Below are 20,052 nucleotides of genomic sequence, written 5' to 3' on the forward strand. Positions count from 1 at the left end.
GTGCACTAAGGTGTAAGCAAACTGAGCCACTATTCAGCACTCAGCAGTTCACAGTTTTGGATATTTGGATCCATTGCTGTGACAAAGAGAAAGGATTTAGAATGTTACTCAGATTCTAGACGCTAAGATTCAGATTTGGGAATTATACCATGACATGTATATATACACACTCTTCTGCACATGTTCCCCAGGATCAGCATCGGCTCTACAGTTTTAGCCACCCCAAGCAGCACGCCAAATTGCCGCCGTGGACGGTGGGGACAGTCCCTGTGCCTTTAGGGTGGTAGGTGCATTTCCGCGGCAGCGGCAATTCGGCTGCAGCTTCTACGTTTAGCTGAAGCCGGCCCTGACAGCTAAACATAGAAGCTGCTCCCGAATTGCCGCCACCACGGAAACACGCCTGCCGCCCTAAGGGCACAGGGACTGCCCCTGCCGTCCACGGTGGCAATTCGGCAGGCTGCTTGGGGGCAAAACAACAGGGACTGCTGCCCCTTGCAGAATGCCGCCCCAAGCACCAGCTTGGAATGCTAATGCCTGGAGCCGGCCCTGCCCAGGATACAGAGGCCTGTAAATTATATAGTTCAAGGCAGGATATGTATACTTAAAATGAGGAATACAAACTTTTGATGGAAGCGAAGGAGAGTTAAGCAAGAGGCAAGCATGTAACTTCCTGAGGAAAAAAAATGTACTTAGAAAGGAACAGCTAATACCTCCCAAAGTGGAGGAAAGGTGAGAATATCTCCAGTTAACCAGGGAGGACATATCCCAAATACCCCAAAGATGTACAGGGTGCAGAGAAAGGGAGGCAGGATGCTCGTCCCAGATGCATTTCAAAATAAGGAGTAACATACCTTAATCTTACATCAGAATTCATCCCAGAAGCCTCCCTATCTAACAAGACCCCTACACATATAGTTTCCTCTTTGGGGAAAGAGTATCTCAAGCACTGGGAATGGTGTCCAATTTCCCCAAAGTCACCCCATGCCCAACACCCTTGCCTCACCCAGATAGGTAACCCCTCACAAGACAGAGATACCACCATTGTTCTCTACCTACTCCCTGTAGGATCTCCTGATCCTCTCTCCTGGTAAAGGATGCAGTCATCCCCAGTGCCCTGCATCCATATTCCCCTCACTGTCCCCAGAGGTCAAGGGTTTTCTTCTTCCCTCCTCCTCTTCCAACAGAACTCACCCTGGTGACCTCCTCCTGTCCCACTGGCCCTCCCCCCAGCTCCCCTGTCCCATTCAGGGCTCACCAGACACAGGATGCTTTGTCCCCTTCTGCCTCCACCCCTTGTCCTGATCCTCTCCACCCTACTCAATGTCATCCCCCCAATCCCTGCCCAACCTCCATAGGCCTGCCCAACCTCCCCCCACAGCCCCTGTCCACCCCCTCCCCTACCTGCCACATTCTCCCCCCCACAGCCCCTGTCCACTCCCCACATTCTCCCCCCCACAGCCCCTGTCCATCTTCTCCCCTTCATTCTCCCCACACACACACACAGCCCCTGTCCATCTTCTCCCCTTCATTCTCCGCACACACACACACAGCCCCTGCCCACCCCCCACATTCTCCCCACACACACACAGCCCCTGCCCACCCCCCACATTCTCCCCACACACACACAGCCCCTGCCCACCCCCTACATTCTCCCCACACACACACAGCCCCTGCCCACCCCCCACAGCCCCTGCCCATCCCCCGTATTCTCCAAACACACACAGCCCCTGCCCACTCCCCACATTCTCCCCCCATAGCCCTTGCCCACCCCCCACATTCTCCACCCCACAGCCCCTGCCCACCTCCCACATTTTCCACACACACACACAGCCCCTGCCCATCCTCCCGGCCCATTCCCGGCCCTGCCCCATACCCCTCCCCCCGGGTCCGGGCTCACCAGGTAGAGGGTGCCGTAGATGCGCAGGGACTCGGCCAGCGCCCCGTGGGTGATGTGCAGGAAGGCCTGGCCGCAGTGCGGGTGCCAGGTGTGCCCGAGCTCATAGCAGTTGTGGGGGATAGACTTGCTCAGTGCCGCCATCTTGCCGCTCTCCTGCGACCGCCGGGGAGGGGGCGCCGCGGCACCACTAACGCTGGAGAAAGGTCGCGCGGGCAGCTCGTGCGTCCGGGGTTACTCGCGGCCAAACCCGCCCCCAGCGCGGCTCGCGTGAGCGCTGCAGCCAATCAGCGCGTCCCGCGCCGGGCTGGATGAGCAGAACGCGACACTCAGCACTTGTGTTCCCTGAGGCTGGCAGCCACCCGGACTGACCCGGCGGGAGGAGGAGCCAGGGGGACAGCGAGCCCCGCATGGGTGCATGCTCTGTGGGGTGCTGAGGGGCCTGGTCTGTGAATGCGGGCTGGATGGGGAGCTCCGTGCATGGGGCGGAGGAGGTGGAGCGGGCTGGATGGGGAGCTCCGTGCATGGGAGGGGTGGAGCGGGCTGGATGGGGAGCTCCGTGCATGGGGCGGAGGAGGTGGAGCGGGCTGGATGGGGAGCTCCGTGCATGGGGCGGAGGAGGTGGAGCGGGCTGGATGGGGAGCTCCGTGCATGAGGCGGAGGAGGTGGAGCGGGCTGGATGGGGAGCTCCGTGCATGAGGCGGAGGAGGTGGAGCGGGCTGGATGGGGAGCTCCGTGCATGAGGCGGAGGAGGTGGAGCGGGCTGGATGGGGAGCTCCGTGCATGAGGCGGAGGAGGTGGAGCGGGCTGGATGGGGAGCTCCGTGCATGGGGCGGAGGAGGTGGAGCGGGCTGGATGGGGAGCTCCGTGCATGGGGCGGAGGAGGTGGAGCGGGCTGGATGGGGAGCTCCGTGCATGGGGCGGAGGAGGTGGAGCGGGCTGGATGGGGAGCTCCGTGCATGGGGCGGAGGAGGTGGAGCGGGCTGGATGGGGAGCTCCGTGCATGGGGCGGAGGAGGTGGAGCGGGCTGGATGGGGAGCTCCGTGCATGGGGCGGAGGAGGTGGAGCGGGCTGGATGGGGAGCTCCGTGCATGGGGCGGAGGAGGTGGAGCGGGCTGGATGGGGAGCTCCGTGCATGGGGCGGAGGAGGTGGAGCGGGCTGGATGGGGAGCTCCGTGCATGGGGCGGAGGAGGTGGAGCGGGCTGGATGGGGAGCTCCGTGCATGGGAGGATGAAGCAGGTTGGATGGGGAGCTCTGTGCATGGGAGGGGTGGGGTGGACAGGGCTGGATGGGGAGCTCCGTGCAAGGGAGGGATGGAGTGGACAAGGCTAGATGGGGAGCTCCGTGCGTGGGAGAGGTGGAGCAGGCTGGTTGGGAAGCTCCGTGCGTGGGAGGGGTGGAGTGGACAGGGCTGGTTGGGGAGCTCTGTGCATGGGGCAGAGGAGGTGGGGCGAGCTGGATGGGGAGCTCCGTGCATGGGAGGGGTGGAGTGGACAGGGCTGGATGGGGAGCTCCGTGCATGGGAGGGGTGGAGTGGACAGGGCTGGATGGGGAGCTCCGTGCATGGGAGGGATGGAGTGGACAGGGCTAGATGGGGAGCTCCGTGCATAGGAGGGTGGAGCGGGCTGGATGGGGAGCTCCGTGCATGGGCAGGATGGAGCGGAGTTAACCCCCAGTACAGACTGTTATGTTGGTGGGTCTACTTCTTCTGTTGACATAGCTGCCAAAAGGAAAGTGTGGGTTTGGGTGGTATCCACAAAGGGATCTCCCCTTTAAGAAATGCTACACGGTATGGAAAGTGATGGAAGCTCTCTGCTGAGGTCAGAGGAGCCTATTTTCTAGACTTCAGGCTCCATGGTATTGCTGCCCAAATCTGTCATGTGGAGCAGTATCCCTCTAGAAAGCAAAGTTACTGGTGATGCCCCATTGACCTATATTTCTCACTTTAAACATAGCATTTTGCTTTACCCCACTACTTGCTTAAGTCCTGGAGACAGTCTTCTGCTCCCATTTTATGGTCTCTGTCACTTCTTCTCCATTATTAATGATGAAGAGTACTCCAGCTTTTCCACCTTGATGTACTGGTTCCAGTTCTGTACTCTGGGTATTTAATAGTTTTCTGATCCTAACCAATTATTCTACTTCGTTTAGTTGCTTGTTTTGGGATTCCCTCCACCCCACCCTGTAAGAAGACTGAGAGCTATCTTCTGTCCTGCAGCAGGTGTGGTAACATGAGTCTCCCTCTCAGCCTTCTCCTGAATCTGTAACAGGACTGTTTGTGGTCAAAGGGAGTCTCTCTGTCTGGTCCTTGCCACCAGCAATATCCTGCCATTATCAATGTTTTTTTACGAATAAAGTGGGAGATCAAATCATAAAAACGCTTATCACTAACAGGACTGCACATTACCAAAGTGCTGTGCAAACATCAGCTAATTAGGCTCTCCACCTTTGAAGATCAAAGTTTTCTCTGGGGTGTCAGCCGAAGGACATTCTGTTTAACAATAATTTTGCTTATGCTGCTATGTTTTATATTTTCCATATACCTCGCCCTTTTAAAAAAAAAAAAAAAAGATAATATCAGTAGCGATAAAAGCAGTACCTTTCAAGTTTAGGGTTTTATCTGCCAAATCCTGAATTTAGAGTAATTAAGAATCCAGAGGCAAGTTAGAGAATAATTCAGTGTAATAAGAACCTAACAAGCCTGAGAACTACCTACCTCCGGAGGCTCACCACCAAGGTATCAAATGTCAACACTCAGCCAATGAAACATTAAGAAGCATTACATCATCGGAACAAACTCTTTGGCTGATCCCAACCTTGGCTTCAGCAGCTCTTTCAGACTTCTGTGGACTGTACCTAAGTTTCCTCTGCATACAAGGCTCATAGCTCACATTCATTATATTAATGATTCCTGTCCACCTCTCTGAACTAAGTTTAAACTTGGTAGCATTTGAAGGATATAAATGCTTCTCTTGGACAAGAGCCGTATTCTTAAAGAGCTCCATCCCCAATATCTCTCTTTAAATCAGATATCCTGATTTCCTCAGCTCATCCATGATCCTGAACTCTGTCCTTCATATCTTCCCTCTCTGCAAATCAGCTTGTCACCACTTATGCAATTTTCCCCATGTCCTATCCAACTGTGATTTCATTCACATCCCTATCCAAGCCTTCATCTTCTCCAGTAACTATTGCAGCTCCTTTATATCTGGCCTTCAAATCCCACCTGTGCAGTGGTGTGGGGAACAAATTCTTCACTTTGCCTCCTACCCCGTGCAAAAGTCAAGTCAGAAGAAGGCCACAGCAGGAGCTGGACAGAAAACAGGGCCTAGGGTGAGATAGGAAGAAAACCTCCCTTTCCATAAAATAACCCAAGGGATCAGTAAAATTTCAATACCCCCATCAAAGTATAGAGTTGGGACAGTTCCAGACAGAGAAAATAACTCCTTTATCCCATAGTAAACTTCCAGGCCCTTCTTAGGGAGACGTGGAATCTCATTTAACAGGTTGCAAGCAGTTTTTACAGTCCCAAATAATTCCTGCAAATTATCCATTTATTTGGCACCAACCTCCCCCCATCTCTTCCAGCAAGTTTCCTATTGCAAGAGCTGTTGACTTGGTAGCACCTACCATCAAGAAAAAACATCTTCCTTTCTACCTACTCTTTTAATATTCAGAGAGCACCAACAGAGTGCATCTAATCACACCTGGGAGAGTAGTTGCACCACACTATCATGAATGGGAAGGGAAGTGGTCTGCAAGGCAGCTGTGGTCCATGCCAGAAAAGTTTAAGAATTACAGTACCCTATTTAATTTGATACTAATGGTTTGTTTTACCCTTCCCCATGATTTTTCATTGTCAATGAACTGTAAGATGTTGTACTGAAAACACAGAACCACATTATAGATGGCCGGATATTTTGGCCCATGGATAGGGAAGGATCAAGACTTTTGGTATCAAGAAAGTGTAGGAGGCATTTTGGGTTTGTGGAATAAGCTGGATGTTAAAGTGTTCAGCAGTGAAATACTATACAGTGTTAATACTGAAATTTCCATATTCAGCTTTCAGAGTTAATAGAGGCGACTGGGGCAGTTCATGGTACTCAAGAGCTATTGACAATGGGTGTTTTCAGATTGAAGGCCTTGTCTACATGGGAAGCTTACACCGGTATAAGCTAAGGCCAGGTCTACACTCATAGTGTTTAGCCAGTATAATTGTGGTTGAAAGTGTGAAAAACATCACATACACCCAAACCAGCATAGCTCAGCCAGCAAACCCCTCTATGTAAAGGCAACTTATACCAGCAAAAGAGTCCTTTTGTCAGTATAATTTGTGTCATTTGGGGATGTGGTTTAACTAGACCAGCAGATATAAGCTGTTTCTCCACTAGAAAAGCCATTGTAATGTAGACTATCCAAACACTACAGATTTCTGCCGGCAAAACTTTGTCAGTTAGGGGAGTGAAGAGGTGTGATCTGTGACTGACATAACTGTGCCAGTAGTCCCTAGTGTGGATGCAATTATACCAGCAAAGCAGCATTTTTACTAGTTGTGTTGCTGTATGATTGAAATATGACCATTTATATCATTGGATTTGCCACTGTTAGACAGTTGCAATGTATTTCGTACAAAGCGTGTCATGTAAGGTATCAATGGAAAAGTTATGTTTGGTTAAATAAGATTATCCTGTTTTAAATCCATGTATCCTCACTGTATCTGAAGTTATTTACGTCCAGTCTAGCCAGCCCATTCAAGCTTGATGTCCCATTAAGGACACTTCACTCTAACAATGGACCATGGAAAAAATTCATTCCACCCAGATAGCTCTTCCTATGGACACCTCAGCGTGGATATGGGTAATGGCTGCCCCCCTGTGAGTCATCAAGCCATGGCGGACATGTGATATGCTTGTGTGACCCCAGACTCCATCTTGTGCCAGTAACTTTCCACAAATTAGGCTGTGAGCTTTGTTTGAAACAGTAAATTTCCAGGCACGTGACTCCATCTTGCCTCTCTACTGCCCTGATTTTCTGGACTGTGGATTTACAGCTAAAAGCAGCATATTGAACTATGGACTGAGGACCTTCCAGTCTTTCGGAAGGTACCAGAGAGACTTTACAAGCCAGTAGTCTATAACATCACTGCTACAAACCTGATATAAGGACATTGCAATTATTGTATGTATATGATCTATTAAATCTCTTCTTTCTTTTCTTTTCTTTTATTAATAAACCTTCAGATTTTAATTACTAAAGGATTGGCATCAGTGTGATTATTGGGTAAGATCTGAGTTAGATATTGGTCCAGCCCAGTGGCTGATCTCTTGAGATTGGAAGGATCCTATATGTGATGAAATTGGTTTTCAATAACCACTCATCATAGAGTCCAGTGTCTGGGTGGGAAGACAAAGGCTGGAATGCCTAAGGAGACTGCATTTTTTTACTTCTTGTTAATCAGTATTGTGAGACAGAAGTTTATTTTTGCTACTGGCTTGGTATAATCTAATGATAGACTAACCACATGACTGGGTTGAGTTTGCCCTATTTTTCAACAGTTTGTCCTGAATCTGGCATTCTCAGCTGTGACCCACTGAGGCATGGTGACACTGATACAGCTTGTTTCACTCGTGGGGGTCGATTCACTATACTAGTACAAACCACAGCTTTGCAGGCATGTTTGCATCCAAACTTGGAGCACTTTGCCAGTATAGTACACTGGTGTTCCTAAAAGGTATAGTAGTGTAGATATGGCCTAAGGTGTCCATTTTAACCAGTATAGGGATATAACCTCCTTTATGGACACTCTCATTCAAGTATAAGAGGACCTTTTTCAGTTTATCTTATGTCGTTTGAGGGAGAGAGGGGAGTTAAGCTAAACTGAAAAAAAAAACCATACTGGAATAAGACTGTTTGTACAATGGTCTATACTGGTTTAACTATAATGATGTAAGTGGTAAAATTTTCCTGTGTAGACAAGCCCCCAGGAAGACAGCACTGCATTGATCTGTACTCTTCACATTCACAAACAAAAGAGCTAGGAACTTCAGATTTGGGTGGTTTTGTTAATGAAATGGTTGAGCACAGTTCTGAGACTAAGAGTGGGTTCTGTGGCAAATTGATCAGCTACAGAATTGTGGCGTACATTGGGTCCTGTTTATATCATATTCTTAATAGGACAAAGACTAAACAAACTATAGTTGTGTTGCACAGCTCTCTTTCAGCTGGGCTGGCAATTTGAAGAGACTCTCTAGTAGTTTTCTTTCCCTGACAGGGCAGGTGGCTGGGTGGGGGAAGTTAAGGCTATCTCTTGAGCCTGTAACAGTTGGGCTGGTAGTGTGAAGGATTCTGCATGCCTCTTCAGTGTCTGGAGCTGAGGCTGTGAAGTTTTCTGGCTAGGAGCTCTCTGGACGCAATAGTACTCTAGCTAATTGGATCAAAATTAGATGAGGAAAGACAGGAATGAGATAATCCAAAAGAAGAACTGAATTTAGCAAGAGGTTTTGAATTCCAAATGTATGGGGGCCTGGGAGTCCTTCCATGGAAACATTTTTAAATGTTGAATCAATCTGGAAGTATTTTAAGTAAGAAGAAATATGACACCCTTGCCTCTTTTCTCCTGCAATGCTTTCAAACTTGGGGTCTTTTCTGTTTTGTATTTGTTTTTCTACCTTGGATTAGGTGATTTTAGGTCTTCCCAATTATACATGCTCAGTTCAGAGCCTGAATTGGCTCTTCCGGGGGTAGCTCCTCTTGCCTTTAACTGATAAGAGATGCTGGTTTTAGCAGAATGGGTTCTCAATCTTATCTTCCTTTTCTGTCTGTTTCCTCTTCTCCAGTTCTTCTGCTATCATCTCTGTTTGTTTCTCCTTTTATGATGTTCTCTCCCCAACTCCAGTGGCTTTCCACTTACCCTTTAAAATGCTTGGAGATCCTGACATGAAAGATTGTATGAGTGCTATGCATATGGTTTTGGGCCAAATTCATCCCTGATGTTACTCCACTGAAATAATTTGATATATGCATGTGTGTGTTTGTGTATGCACATGTGTAAAATAGGGCAGACTCACCCCAATCTTGTGGTTAGTCTATCATTAGACTATATCAGGCCAGTAGCAAAAATAAACTTCTGTCTCACCACACTGGTTAACAAGAAGTAAAAAAATGCAGTCTCCTTAGGCATTCCAGCCTTTGTCTCCCCACCCAGACACTGGACACTATGATGAGTGGTTACTGAAAACCAATTTCATCACATATAGGATCTTTCCAATCTCAAGAGATCAGTCACGTAGCCAGGTCAATATATAACTCAGCACTTACTTATAATCACACTGCTGCTAATCTTCAGTAAGCAACAAACTAACAAGAAAAGAAAAGATGTTTTAGTCTTGTCCTGAAAGATGGTAAAGACATAATCTGTAGAATGAGGGGAGAGCATTCCAGAGGAGAGCTGCAGGCCCTCAAAAAAGAAGGCCTGGAATTCCATCCTATCTATATACATACCTAGGCACAGTCAACTTCATCTACCTGTTTCTTGTCAGGACCACAGTACAATATTGTGACAGCTATGTAGGAAACAAATAGCAAGCTGATAATAAAGGAAACCATTTCTATTTGCACCTATCCTTATAGTCTCTAATGCTTGGGAAGTCAGTGGAAGTTAACTGAACTGTGTTTTTACAGATTGTTCTCCAGGGAAATAGGGACTCCTTAAGCTAGAAATTTCAGCCTTCACCCTGAAATCCCTCTAGTCTAGATTATATGTGTAAACCTGTTCACATTATTTGAGCATGTTTTCTTGGTTGCTTGCAATTGTGCATGTTACTGATTCATTTTTAGTAGGGAATGATCTCAAAATACCCTTGTGTCTGCTTATATTTAAAAGGTAAGGGAATTAACTGGAACGTTTCCAGTTTTCCAGATGTAATATTTTCCATAAATACGGGGTGAACTGTGGGATAATATCATGTGAACATTTTGAGTCACACAGTAATATCCTGCAGTTTGTAGAAACCTGGATTTTTTCCAAAAATAAATTTGTAGTCTTTCTTACAGGGATACTGTATTTAATAACAAGAAAATAGAGTCATAGCGCTAGCCACACTTACCAAGACATGATATTGGGTCAGTTTTATACCTGCTGTAATTCTGTTGGCTTCAATAAAGTTGCACACAACTGCATCTGACCTATTAAGATGATGTGCTATTGGTCCAGTAGCTAGTATCTTTCTCTTAATCACTTGGCTAGATTGAACCATAAAGTCCTTAATTAACAATTAAGTTCAACCTTGGATAAATAGTAAAGGACAGTGTGATGTATGCCATCACAAGAGAAGCCTGGGGCAGGAATTGTGACCTAGAGTGTTACAACTTCTCCTTTGACCCTCTCTTCCGCCAAAGGAAGTAGTTTACTGCAGCCATGAAAAGGGTGCAGGTTAGTTCCTCCCTTGTACTGGCTCAGCTCTGTTGGATACTCTACTCGACCCACCTGCTTGGTGGGGCAGTGTCCCTGCCATGTTTGATACTCCCTCCCACTGTCTTTGCTTTATTCAGATACCTCCTAAAAACCCACTTCCACAGCATCACCTACTAAAGATGAACTTGTTCTATGATGGAAAAAAGTGTACCACCAAGATGCATGTCCAATCTGCCAAATCTGAATAACCTCATAATCATATCTGTGGTGCCATGTCCTTCTTCCATTCTCCCCTTTCCTCTATTTGTTTTATGAAGTTAATCATTTAGAGCCAGATGGTGACCTGCCATGCATGTCCTCAGCACTCTTTGATTCCCATGCACTGGCGGGTAGTAGCTCAGGTGACGACAGTAGTCGTCATATGGCCACAACATTCATCCCCTCACCATCCATAATGTGAGTGGGAAGGAGCAGAGCTTCAGCTCCATCCACAACCTGCTGATCAGCACAGCTGTATAGTCATGCCAGGGGACATAGGCTGTGCCAGGTGTAGTGTTGACGCAGAGTATACTCCCCAAAGCAGGGGAGAGAGAACCAGCAGAGGGAATCTTTGAGTCACAATTTGTTTCCCAGTCTGCTTTTGCGGCAGTGCTACAACTTCTTTCTTTGATTCCTGTCCACCAGCTCAGCAGTGATGGTGGGGCCAAGTGAAGTCTTTGGACCGCTTTCTGTCTTGTACCAGCTTCACAACCCTTGTTCATCTTTAAACCTTTTTGTTCTATGTCCTCCTTCACCATGTCTACTCAGTGCATCCTCAGTATCCTTTTCGGGTCCATTTTTGACACAGATCCACAACATAGCAGTCTTTTAATCTTCTGCAACAGCATAATTTCTTGCCCAAGCTGTTTTCTTTAATTTTTAATTTTTTTCTGCGATCTTGGTGCTCTCAATATTCCCCTCAGCTAGTTCATTTCTGTACTTCATTGGCTTTCCTCATACTCCAACACTCCAACCCATACAGTAGTATCAGCACAGCAGTTGTCTCAAATGTCTTTAGCTTTCCAAATATTAGGGTTTTCCAAATGCAGTAGCAGCTAACAGAATTCTTCTTATGTCATATCTTCACAGTTCACATTCTTTGACACTAGTCTTCCAATATACATGCAGTTTTCCACTTTTTTCAGTTCTTTGTCACTGATTTTGATCTTTACCTCTTCCTCTTGTCTTCCAATTGCCGTAATTTTTGTCTTGTCCATACTGATCTTCAGTCCAAATTTTCTGTTTTCCCAGACTCTACCTTGTCAGTTGTTCTCTGTACGTGCTCCTTGGGCAATGCTATAAGGTCAATATCATCTGTGTCTAAGGGTATGTCTACTCTACAAAATTAAGTTGATTTTATTGAAGTCAATCTTTAGAAATAGATTTTATACAGTCGATTGTGTATGTCCCCACTAAGCACAATAAGTCAGCGGCGTGAGTCCTCAGTACCGTGGCTAGCATCAACTCACAGAGTGGTGCACTGTGGGTAGCTATCTCACATTTCCCACAGTCTCCGCTGCCTATTAGAATTCTAGGTTAAGCTCCCAATGCCTGATGGGGCAAAAATACTGTCACGGGTGGTTTTGGGTACATGTTGTCAGTCTCCTCTCCCTCCTTTCCTCAGTGAAAGCAACGGCAGACAATCTTTTCATGCCTTTTTTCCTGGGTTACCCATGCAGATGCCATAGCATGACAAGGATGGAGTCCTGTAGTGTAGTTGGGAATCCCACCTTGGGGGTGGTATTGGGTCCAGGGTGATGAAAAAGTCCTGGCTGCCAGGGAGAACAGATTCACCACTTGCCTGCTGTTCATTCTCCTCGTCCTGCTCCTCCTCTTCCTCATCCACAAAATCCTCGCTGTTGCGTGAGACTCCTTCCTTGCAGGTGTCCACGGACAGTGGTGGGGTAGTGATAGGGTCACCCTCTAGAATACCATGCAGCTAATCATAGAAGCGGCATGTATGGGACTCTGACCCAGAGCGACCATTTGCCTCCTTTGTCTCTTGGTAAGCTTTCCTGAGCTCCTAAAATTTCACGCGGCAATGCTGTGTGTCCCTGTTGTCGCCCCTGTCCACCATGCCTTGTGCGATTTTGGCATATATATTAGCATTTCTTCTTTTTGCTCGAAGTTTGGCTCGCACAGATTCTTTTCCGATCCAGTGTGTCCCTTTCGGTCCATACTGGAGCTCATTTGTGGTTCTGGAGGGACTGCGTGGTCACCTGTGCTGCTGAGCTGGCCACGCTGACCAAACAGGAAATTAAATTCAAAATTTCCCGGGGCTTTTCCTGTGTACCTGGCTAGTGCATCGGAGTTGAAAGTGCTGTCCAGAGCAGTCACATTGGAGCACTCTAGAATAGCTCCCAGAGGCCAATATGTTCGAATTGCATCTGCACGTCCCCAAATTTGACCCAGCAAGGTTGATTTTAGCGCTATTCCCCTCGCCGGGGAGGAGTACAGAAGTCGATTTTAAGAGCCCTTTAGGTCGACAGAACAGGGTTGGTTGTGTAGATGCATTCATTTTAAAATCAACCTAACGCAACTATATTCGACATAATCCTATAGTGTAGACTAGGGCTAAAGTTATTCTCTGTCCTCCCATACAACATCACTCATCTCATTTCACCTCTTGGTGCTACCGTCAATACTACTATCAGTACCAAATTGAACAAATCTGATGATATCATGCATCCTGGTCTCAATTCTGTGGTCGTCCATCGGCTTCTTGTCTGCTCTCACCAACTTGCGGTAGCCGTTCTCTATCAGCATAATCAGTTGGTTGGGGATGCCAGATATTTTCAAGACATTCCACAACCCTTTTGCCAAATGCTATCACAAACCGGGTTGATGTCTACAAAGTTATTGTAACAGGTTTGGTAGTGTTCTATGTACTTCTCTAATATGTCTTATCACAAATAACTGATCTATTGTACTTCCATCCTGTTCCTCTGCAAGCACCACTTCCATGTACCTCTTCATTTTCCTGGCACAACATGTTGCCCCAAACATAGGGCTCATAGCAAAGCTGTGATTGAGCCCTTAAACTGTAACCTCATAGCACCTGGACTCTTCTGTATCTGTTACCTGTTAAGTGCCTAGCCCACTTGTAGCAGCTATAAAATAATAATAACTTTCAGAATGCAAGGTCTAGGCCTAATGCTGGACAAGGAGAAGGCTAGCTGAGGGACAAAGACAAGCCATCAAATAAGGTCACAAAGTCATGAAAAAGAGGTAAAGTATTTACACCACGGGAAATAAAAGCTAAGATTTTTTTTTTCATGGGTGCCTAAAGTTAGGCTCTTAAATCTGTATTCAGGTACTTTAAAGTGCTGAGCACCCATTTGAAGTTCATTTCAGCGGCTCGATGTTCAGCACCTTAGAGAAATAAGGCTGCTAATTTAGGGTTAAATTGTCAAAAGGACCTAGTGATTCAGTGCCTTAACTTTAGCACGTCCAATTTGAGACATTTTACAATGACTTTGTACTCAACTCGCACACAGTCCTTAAAGAGGCCTGATCTTAAGCAAGTACCAAGCATGTATCCTTTGAGTGTAAATGAAGCAAAAATCAAGGAAAGAAGTGGAAACAGCCTGGCAAAAACTCTCACTAGAACTGCTTCTAACTGTATCCACCTTCAATGAATAAAAATTTCTTTTTCAACGCCCATGGCTCCTCCACGTGGAACATTTCTTCACTGTGTGCTTAGCATTGATGCAGCATTTTAAATTTCAAATGACTGTCAGCAGTCAGCCAGGTTCTGATCTTATTTACACAAGTAAATATGGACTTCAGCTGTCACAACTGGTGCAGCTGACATCAGAAGGGTTTTGAAGCCTTAAGAGAGTTAAGTGCCCAAATCCCATTCAGTGTGAGTTGGGCACTTTAATTCTCTTGTTTGAATCCCATCCTTGAAGTATTAGGTTACCTTGTCAATTCCTCTTGCTGAAACAGGATTGTCCCCTGGAGTATATTTTCTAGTGCTTTGCCTATTTTTAAATATAACTGAAATGCATCATGGACTGGGACTGTAAGCATGAAGCATGAACTCCTGAGTTCTAATTCTTGGTTTGCCATAAACTTGGTTAGTGGACTTAGCCAAGCAAGCCCCTTAGCCCAATTGTGCCTGTATAAAACTGGAATAACAATGCTTATCTCAGAGGCATGTCCCATAGATTAGTTAGTTAAATGTTTGTCCAGCTCTTTGTATATGTTAAGTGCTATGAATTATTGTTATTAAACAACTTAGGTGATTGGGCTTCCATCACTCTCTGAGAGAGGGTATTTCGTAGTCTAACAGATCTCACTGTCAGGTGGGTTTTCCTGATATTTGACGTAAATTTTCCTGACATTTTTATAGCATTTTTCAGCCAAAGAACCCAAAGCATTCTGTTAACTTCACAAACTAGGGAATGAAAATGAACAGAAAACATGCTGCTTTGGCCATCATTCCAGGGTGTATGGAAGGGGTATGGAGGGGACATGGTATCACTTTTCCTGCCACCTCCTTCCATGGAAGCCCCTCCATGCATATTCTGTGTATTTAGCACTCTTTTTTATTTGATAAGGGAGAGGAGCAGTGGGATTGTTTATGTATATTCTTGCTCTGCTTTGTCAAAATCCCATGAGGGAGACTTTTGATCCAGGAATCAGTGCTGTCTTTAGAACAAAGTCCTGATATCTGTGGGTCTGTGGTTCATGGGTCTTGTACAGTGAAGCAGCATTCCCCCAGTGAGATGATTCAATGGAAGTTCAAGGATATTGATTCAGTTCTGCTTCAAAAAGTGACTTCTCGGAGGTAGGACTATCTTTTACTGAATCACCAATACCACCTCCAGCAGTCCCTCCTGCAAACCTCTTCTCATATCCTTTACTCGACATGACAGAGGAGTACTCGCTGGACTCATGATTTTGAATCCTGGCAAGCCTGGCTCATTCTTTCCTAATTCTGAGATAGATACAGTGAGTTCAATGCTGCATGTGAGCCTTTCAGAAAAGACCTTAAAACTGAAGTCCTGTCAGATTTGCAAAGAAGGAGTTCTTAAGTGGAGGGAGTTGCCCTGTTTTTATGGTCAAAATCTCCCTTAGTCCCCACTTCTGTGCTGCACTTAGAGATTAGCTGCATTTTAGTGGCACAGGGAATGATTCCAGTATGTATTTCAAGACTAATTCTCCCTTGCTTTGCCCTGTCAGCTTCAAAAGACGAGAAACCTTTGTACCTTGGCATATTCCATAGGTGATTCCTCTGTATGTGGAATTATTGCATGTTCCCCCTCTGTTCATCTGTGCAATGATTTCATCCTCTCATACAGTATCATTGCCCGTTGTAGCCTGCAAATTCCATCTTTGACTAATAAGAGGCTTTGTCTCTTGATCTGTACGTTTTGGTTGAAACCCAGATTTCTTTGTTTTTGTATTCACATTTTTCACAAGCTTAAAAAAAAATGTGGGGTCAAAATAATCACCTGAACATCTCGCATTATTTCGACCACCCAGGAACTGAAGTACCATGGTAATACCAGTTCTCATGTTATTTTGGCCCCATGAAAGACTCCCTGAGAAATTAAAAATGCCTCTGAACAATACAAAGGTAAATACTAGAATTCACATACACGTTTACTATTTTCTAACCTCCTGTATAGGTCTAACGGTTATTAGAGGAATTGTCAGGCTACAACTATAAATGATACTGTTTCAAAATGAGAGATGATTCTACACTCAATTGTGTCTGATGCAGCAATAATGTTATCTTACAATTGTGCATTTCCTGACAAAATGCTTTACGTTGCGAGGACACCAGAGTGATGAGCACTAGATCAAAAGCTAAAATACAGACAGATGGCAGATTATAGGCCTGATTCTTTACAGACTTGCACCTCATGTAATTAGCTGTATGTGCCAGGTGAGCACAAAGTCGTCATAAAATAACTCCCCAAGGTACCCACCCTATCAAGCATCAGACCCTCTCTGCTAGATTGTTTTTAAAAGGGGGGGTAATAGGAAAATGTTTATTGGTTTTATATATTTTTTTAATGGGGAGAGGGGGTTTATTAATTTTTTGTGCTCTGCTTTAAGCCCCAGGCTGGTGGTGGGCAGAGCAAAGACCAGTCAATTACCGCTTTGTCTGCTCTTGTACCTGTCCTGAATGGGCAATTAGGGAACCAGACAAAGATGAGAGCAGCTGAATACCTCCTCACCTGCTCTGGAACCTGTCTTGAATGGGAGTGGAGGCACTAGGCAAAGTTGCTCTTGGCAGCAAGTTGAGGCCAGTACTCTGAACTGTCAGAGGTAGACAGGCATGTCTGAAGGGCCAACAGAATTAGCACAGCTGCAGCTCCTGTACTTCCTTTCTGTCCTAGCTCCAATAACTGTTCAAAACAAACTGTTTTAGCCAGATTCTTTTACCAGACTTGTCTGGAGCTAGGGCAGTTACAAGGCATGTGGAATGCTTGTGACACATTCGGAGCACTTTTGTGAACACAGAGGGATACGCATGGGACTACAAAGTGTTACCACCAACATTTCAAGTGCTTGAATGAGTTTTGCAAAGGCCAAAAGTCTCTAGCACAGAAAGGCCTTCAGTGGGCGTAACAGGGACCTGTAAGATTAATTTACCAATTTCAATACAAATTGCCCCAAAACTGGTCAAACCGGTCCTACGCAGAACCTAGCATCAAGTCTAAGGTTTTGTCTTCACACAAAAATTCTGCCACTTTTATATTTTATATTATACCAGAAAATTTAAAGTGGCTCAGCCCCCTAGCATGGACTGAGTGATATTGGTATAAGGCACCTTATACCACCACAGCTTTTTCTATAGGAGAAGGGGAGTAATCTATATGGAAATAAGGCATCTTTGTACCGGTAGAACTGCATCCACACATGGGGCTGTGCCAGTATAACTATATTAGTAAAAGACCACACCCCTAACTGAAATGGTTGTACCAGTTCCCAAAGACCAGGCCTTAAAATCTCAGACAATGGCCATCCAGGGACGCATGGGTCATTAAAAAAATGATAAAGAATCCAGACCAGAGGGGAAGAATACAGTTTGGCCATCTCTGACATTCAAAGACTGCGTTTGAAATGGCCCATATGTGAATGAACCGTATCTGCGAAAATTGGACCATCCTGCTGCCTATGTAATTGCCTAATTCTTATTTACATCACTCTGGAACTTTAAAGGGGCTTTAATAATTTATATGTGCTTTAGGGCTACCTTGCAGTGTCATAGATCATCAATCTCATAGAATATCAGGTTTGGAAGGGACTTCAGGAGGCCATCTAGTCCAACCCCCTGCTCAAAGCAGGACCAATCCCCAGACACATTTTTACCCCAGTTCCCTACATGGCCCCCTCAGGGACTGAACTCACAACCCCAGGTTTAGCAGGCCAATGCTCAAACTACTGAACTATCCCCCCAGATGTTGTCAGGCCAGTGTAAACAGGCTTTTATGTAAATGAGAATCAGGCCTCTAGTTTCCATCAGCAAGGGATACAGTTTAACACTACATCAAGTTGCCTTTTTGCATATTCACAAAATCTACAAAGGGAGTGTAGGTATAGCTCACACAAGCTCTGGGCAAAGGCAGGACATTCTTTCCAGGAGACTGAAAGTCACTTGTCTGTGATATTAAAAAATGAGGTTACTTTCTGCCATGGTTGGCATGTTGTAATAGACTGTAATGTAACTAAGCAGGACATGCTAGTTCACATGCTTTTTTTGTGGGGAGAAAATAGTCCCTTTAAAGATTCACCAACATGTTCTGACTGTTTTGTTCTGCTCCAGTGACACAAAGCAACCATAAACCTTGAGTAACTGGCCAGTTAAACCAGTTTACATCTGCTTTGCATCAATGGAGCAGTGCAAAGCAACTGGGATCGGTGAATCTGGCCTCTAATCTATCATTTATGGCAGGGTTTATCTGTAGCCCAACTTGATCTTCAAAAGCCATGTCTACGCTAGGAGTGCTTTGCTGGATAACTATACTGACATTCTGTACCAGCAACATGCTCCTAGTGAGAATGCAGCTTATACAGGAAAAGCTCCCGGTATAGCTTATTCCACCACCAACCACCCCATCTCATGCCCCAAACAAAACAAGCTATTCCTGTAAAAGCAGAGCTTTGCCAACATAGCTGATTACACTAGGGGCTTCTGCTGGCACAGTTAGAGATTACAGCTCCTCACACCCCTGACTGACAGAGCTATGCCAGCAGATGTCTGTAAAATAGACATGCCAAAGTCTAATAATTTGTTTAAAATATCATAAGTGATTTCCATAAGTAATGGATTTAGAGGGAAAGCAGTGTCTAATGCTTTCAAAGAAAGTATGACTTCTCTCTTTGTGCCATAGGTGAGCTGAGTGACAGCTGAATTTCTGGTCATGAGTTAAAAGAAGGCTATGCTGAAATGCCACAGAAGGACATGCAAGTACAACGTGTGCAAAGAGGGACAAATGCACAGGAAGTAACCAGTGAAACTCTTATGTAATCAAAGAAAAAAGGGAAACAGGAAGATCCAGTTGGAAAAGGAACTTTGGAAAAAGGAAATTCCTGCAAATTTGCAAAATGACATATGACCTGTAAGAGAAATGTATCTGAATTTCTCTTTCCAATGTCAAAGTTAAATAATATCCTGAGCATGCTCTGTCTCTTATTTCCGAACTTCAGACCAATTTGGGATTGCAAAACAAAAGTTTTTCAATCCAGGCAAAATGTACATTCCTCCAAGACTGCACACTGTACATACCAAATTTGAAGTTATAAAACCAAGCTGGTTTTGAGTTATCAGAATGTAATAAAGCCCCTGAACAATTTTCTTAGGTGAAAAATATTTATTGTTTCAAAAAAAAAATAATTTTCTGAGCTAAAATCAAGCCTGGGAAATTTCAACCCAAAAGGTTCATCCTTGAAAAAGTTATAAGCAAATGAAAATATCAGTTTAGAATGAAAGTGATATTATGTAGGTCAGTATTTCTCCATAGTTCAGGCTGAAATTTGCTCCCCATTAAGTAAGGTTTTCAAATCGTAATCCATTAATTTTCCCAAACAGGAACAGATCTTCTTTAAATTTGACATATTGCATCTCTTTACAGCGTAGAGGTTTCCTGGCAAATATGATAAAAATCAGACAGCAAGTTTTAAAATTCTAATGTTTTCCCAATGAATTTTTTTTTAAGATGTCCTAATGCTTTTTGGCTAATCAGATCTCAATAATGGCTTGGCCTAGACAGCCCATATTTGTTTTTCTGGTCTTGCTGAGGATATGGACTTTTTCTTATCTTGAGGTGGGAGACTGAAAAGCAATTGAAAGGAGATAAAAGTTGTTTTTAAGTGTACAAGAGCAAATATAAACTGACCTCACTCCAACTACCAAGCTGAGTTAGAGGTGAACAGCAGACCATGGTAATGTGATGAGGCAGGAACTAGGGTTAGGAGACTACTGGGGGACCACAGAACCATGATGGTAGTATGGGTCACATTGTGGGGTAGGACAGTATTGGAGCATGAGGACAGAGAAAACACATAGAATGAGGGAAAGGAGAAGTGGGTTCAGGTAACCAGGAGAGGTACATAGGATGTATCTACAGAGGACCTGGGCAGATGGCTAATTTTTGGTAATTAATTTGGCAAGTGATCTTTGATTATCAGCAGGTAAGTATGCCCAGTGCTCTGTGATGGGATGTTAGATGGAGTGGCATCTGAGTT

General features: G+C 45.2%; 1 protein-coding gene across 3 annotated transcripts in view; it reads right to left on the reverse strand.

The window, feature by feature from the left end:
* The window catches only part of TMEM135 (transmembrane protein 135), a 465,661-nt gene extending 463,506 nt beyond the window's left edge, over positions 1-2,155 (reverse strand). For 2 of the 3 annotated variants that reach the window (XM_075061748.1, XM_075061747.1), the window contains exon 1: positions 1,898-2,154. In XM_075061748.1, coding sequence (XP_074917849.1) covers positions 1,898-2,038 — 141 coding nt within the window. In that variant the 5' untranslated portion in view covers positions 2,039-2,154. Of the gene's footprint in view, positions 1-1,897 lie in introns of all 3 variants that reach the window. The other variant, XM_075061746.1, reaches the window with a different exon arrangement.
* Between the last annotated feature and the right edge of the window lie 17,897 nt (positions 2,156-20,052).

The sequence above is a fragment of the Chelonoidis abingdonii genome, chromosome 1 (genome assembly GCF_003597395.2).
Source record: "Chelonoidis abingdonii isolate Lonesome George chromosome 1, CheloAbing_2.0, whole genome shotgun sequence".
Taxonomy (NCBI): Eukaryota; Metazoa; Chordata; order Testudines; family Testudinidae; genus Chelonoidis; species Chelonoidis abingdonii.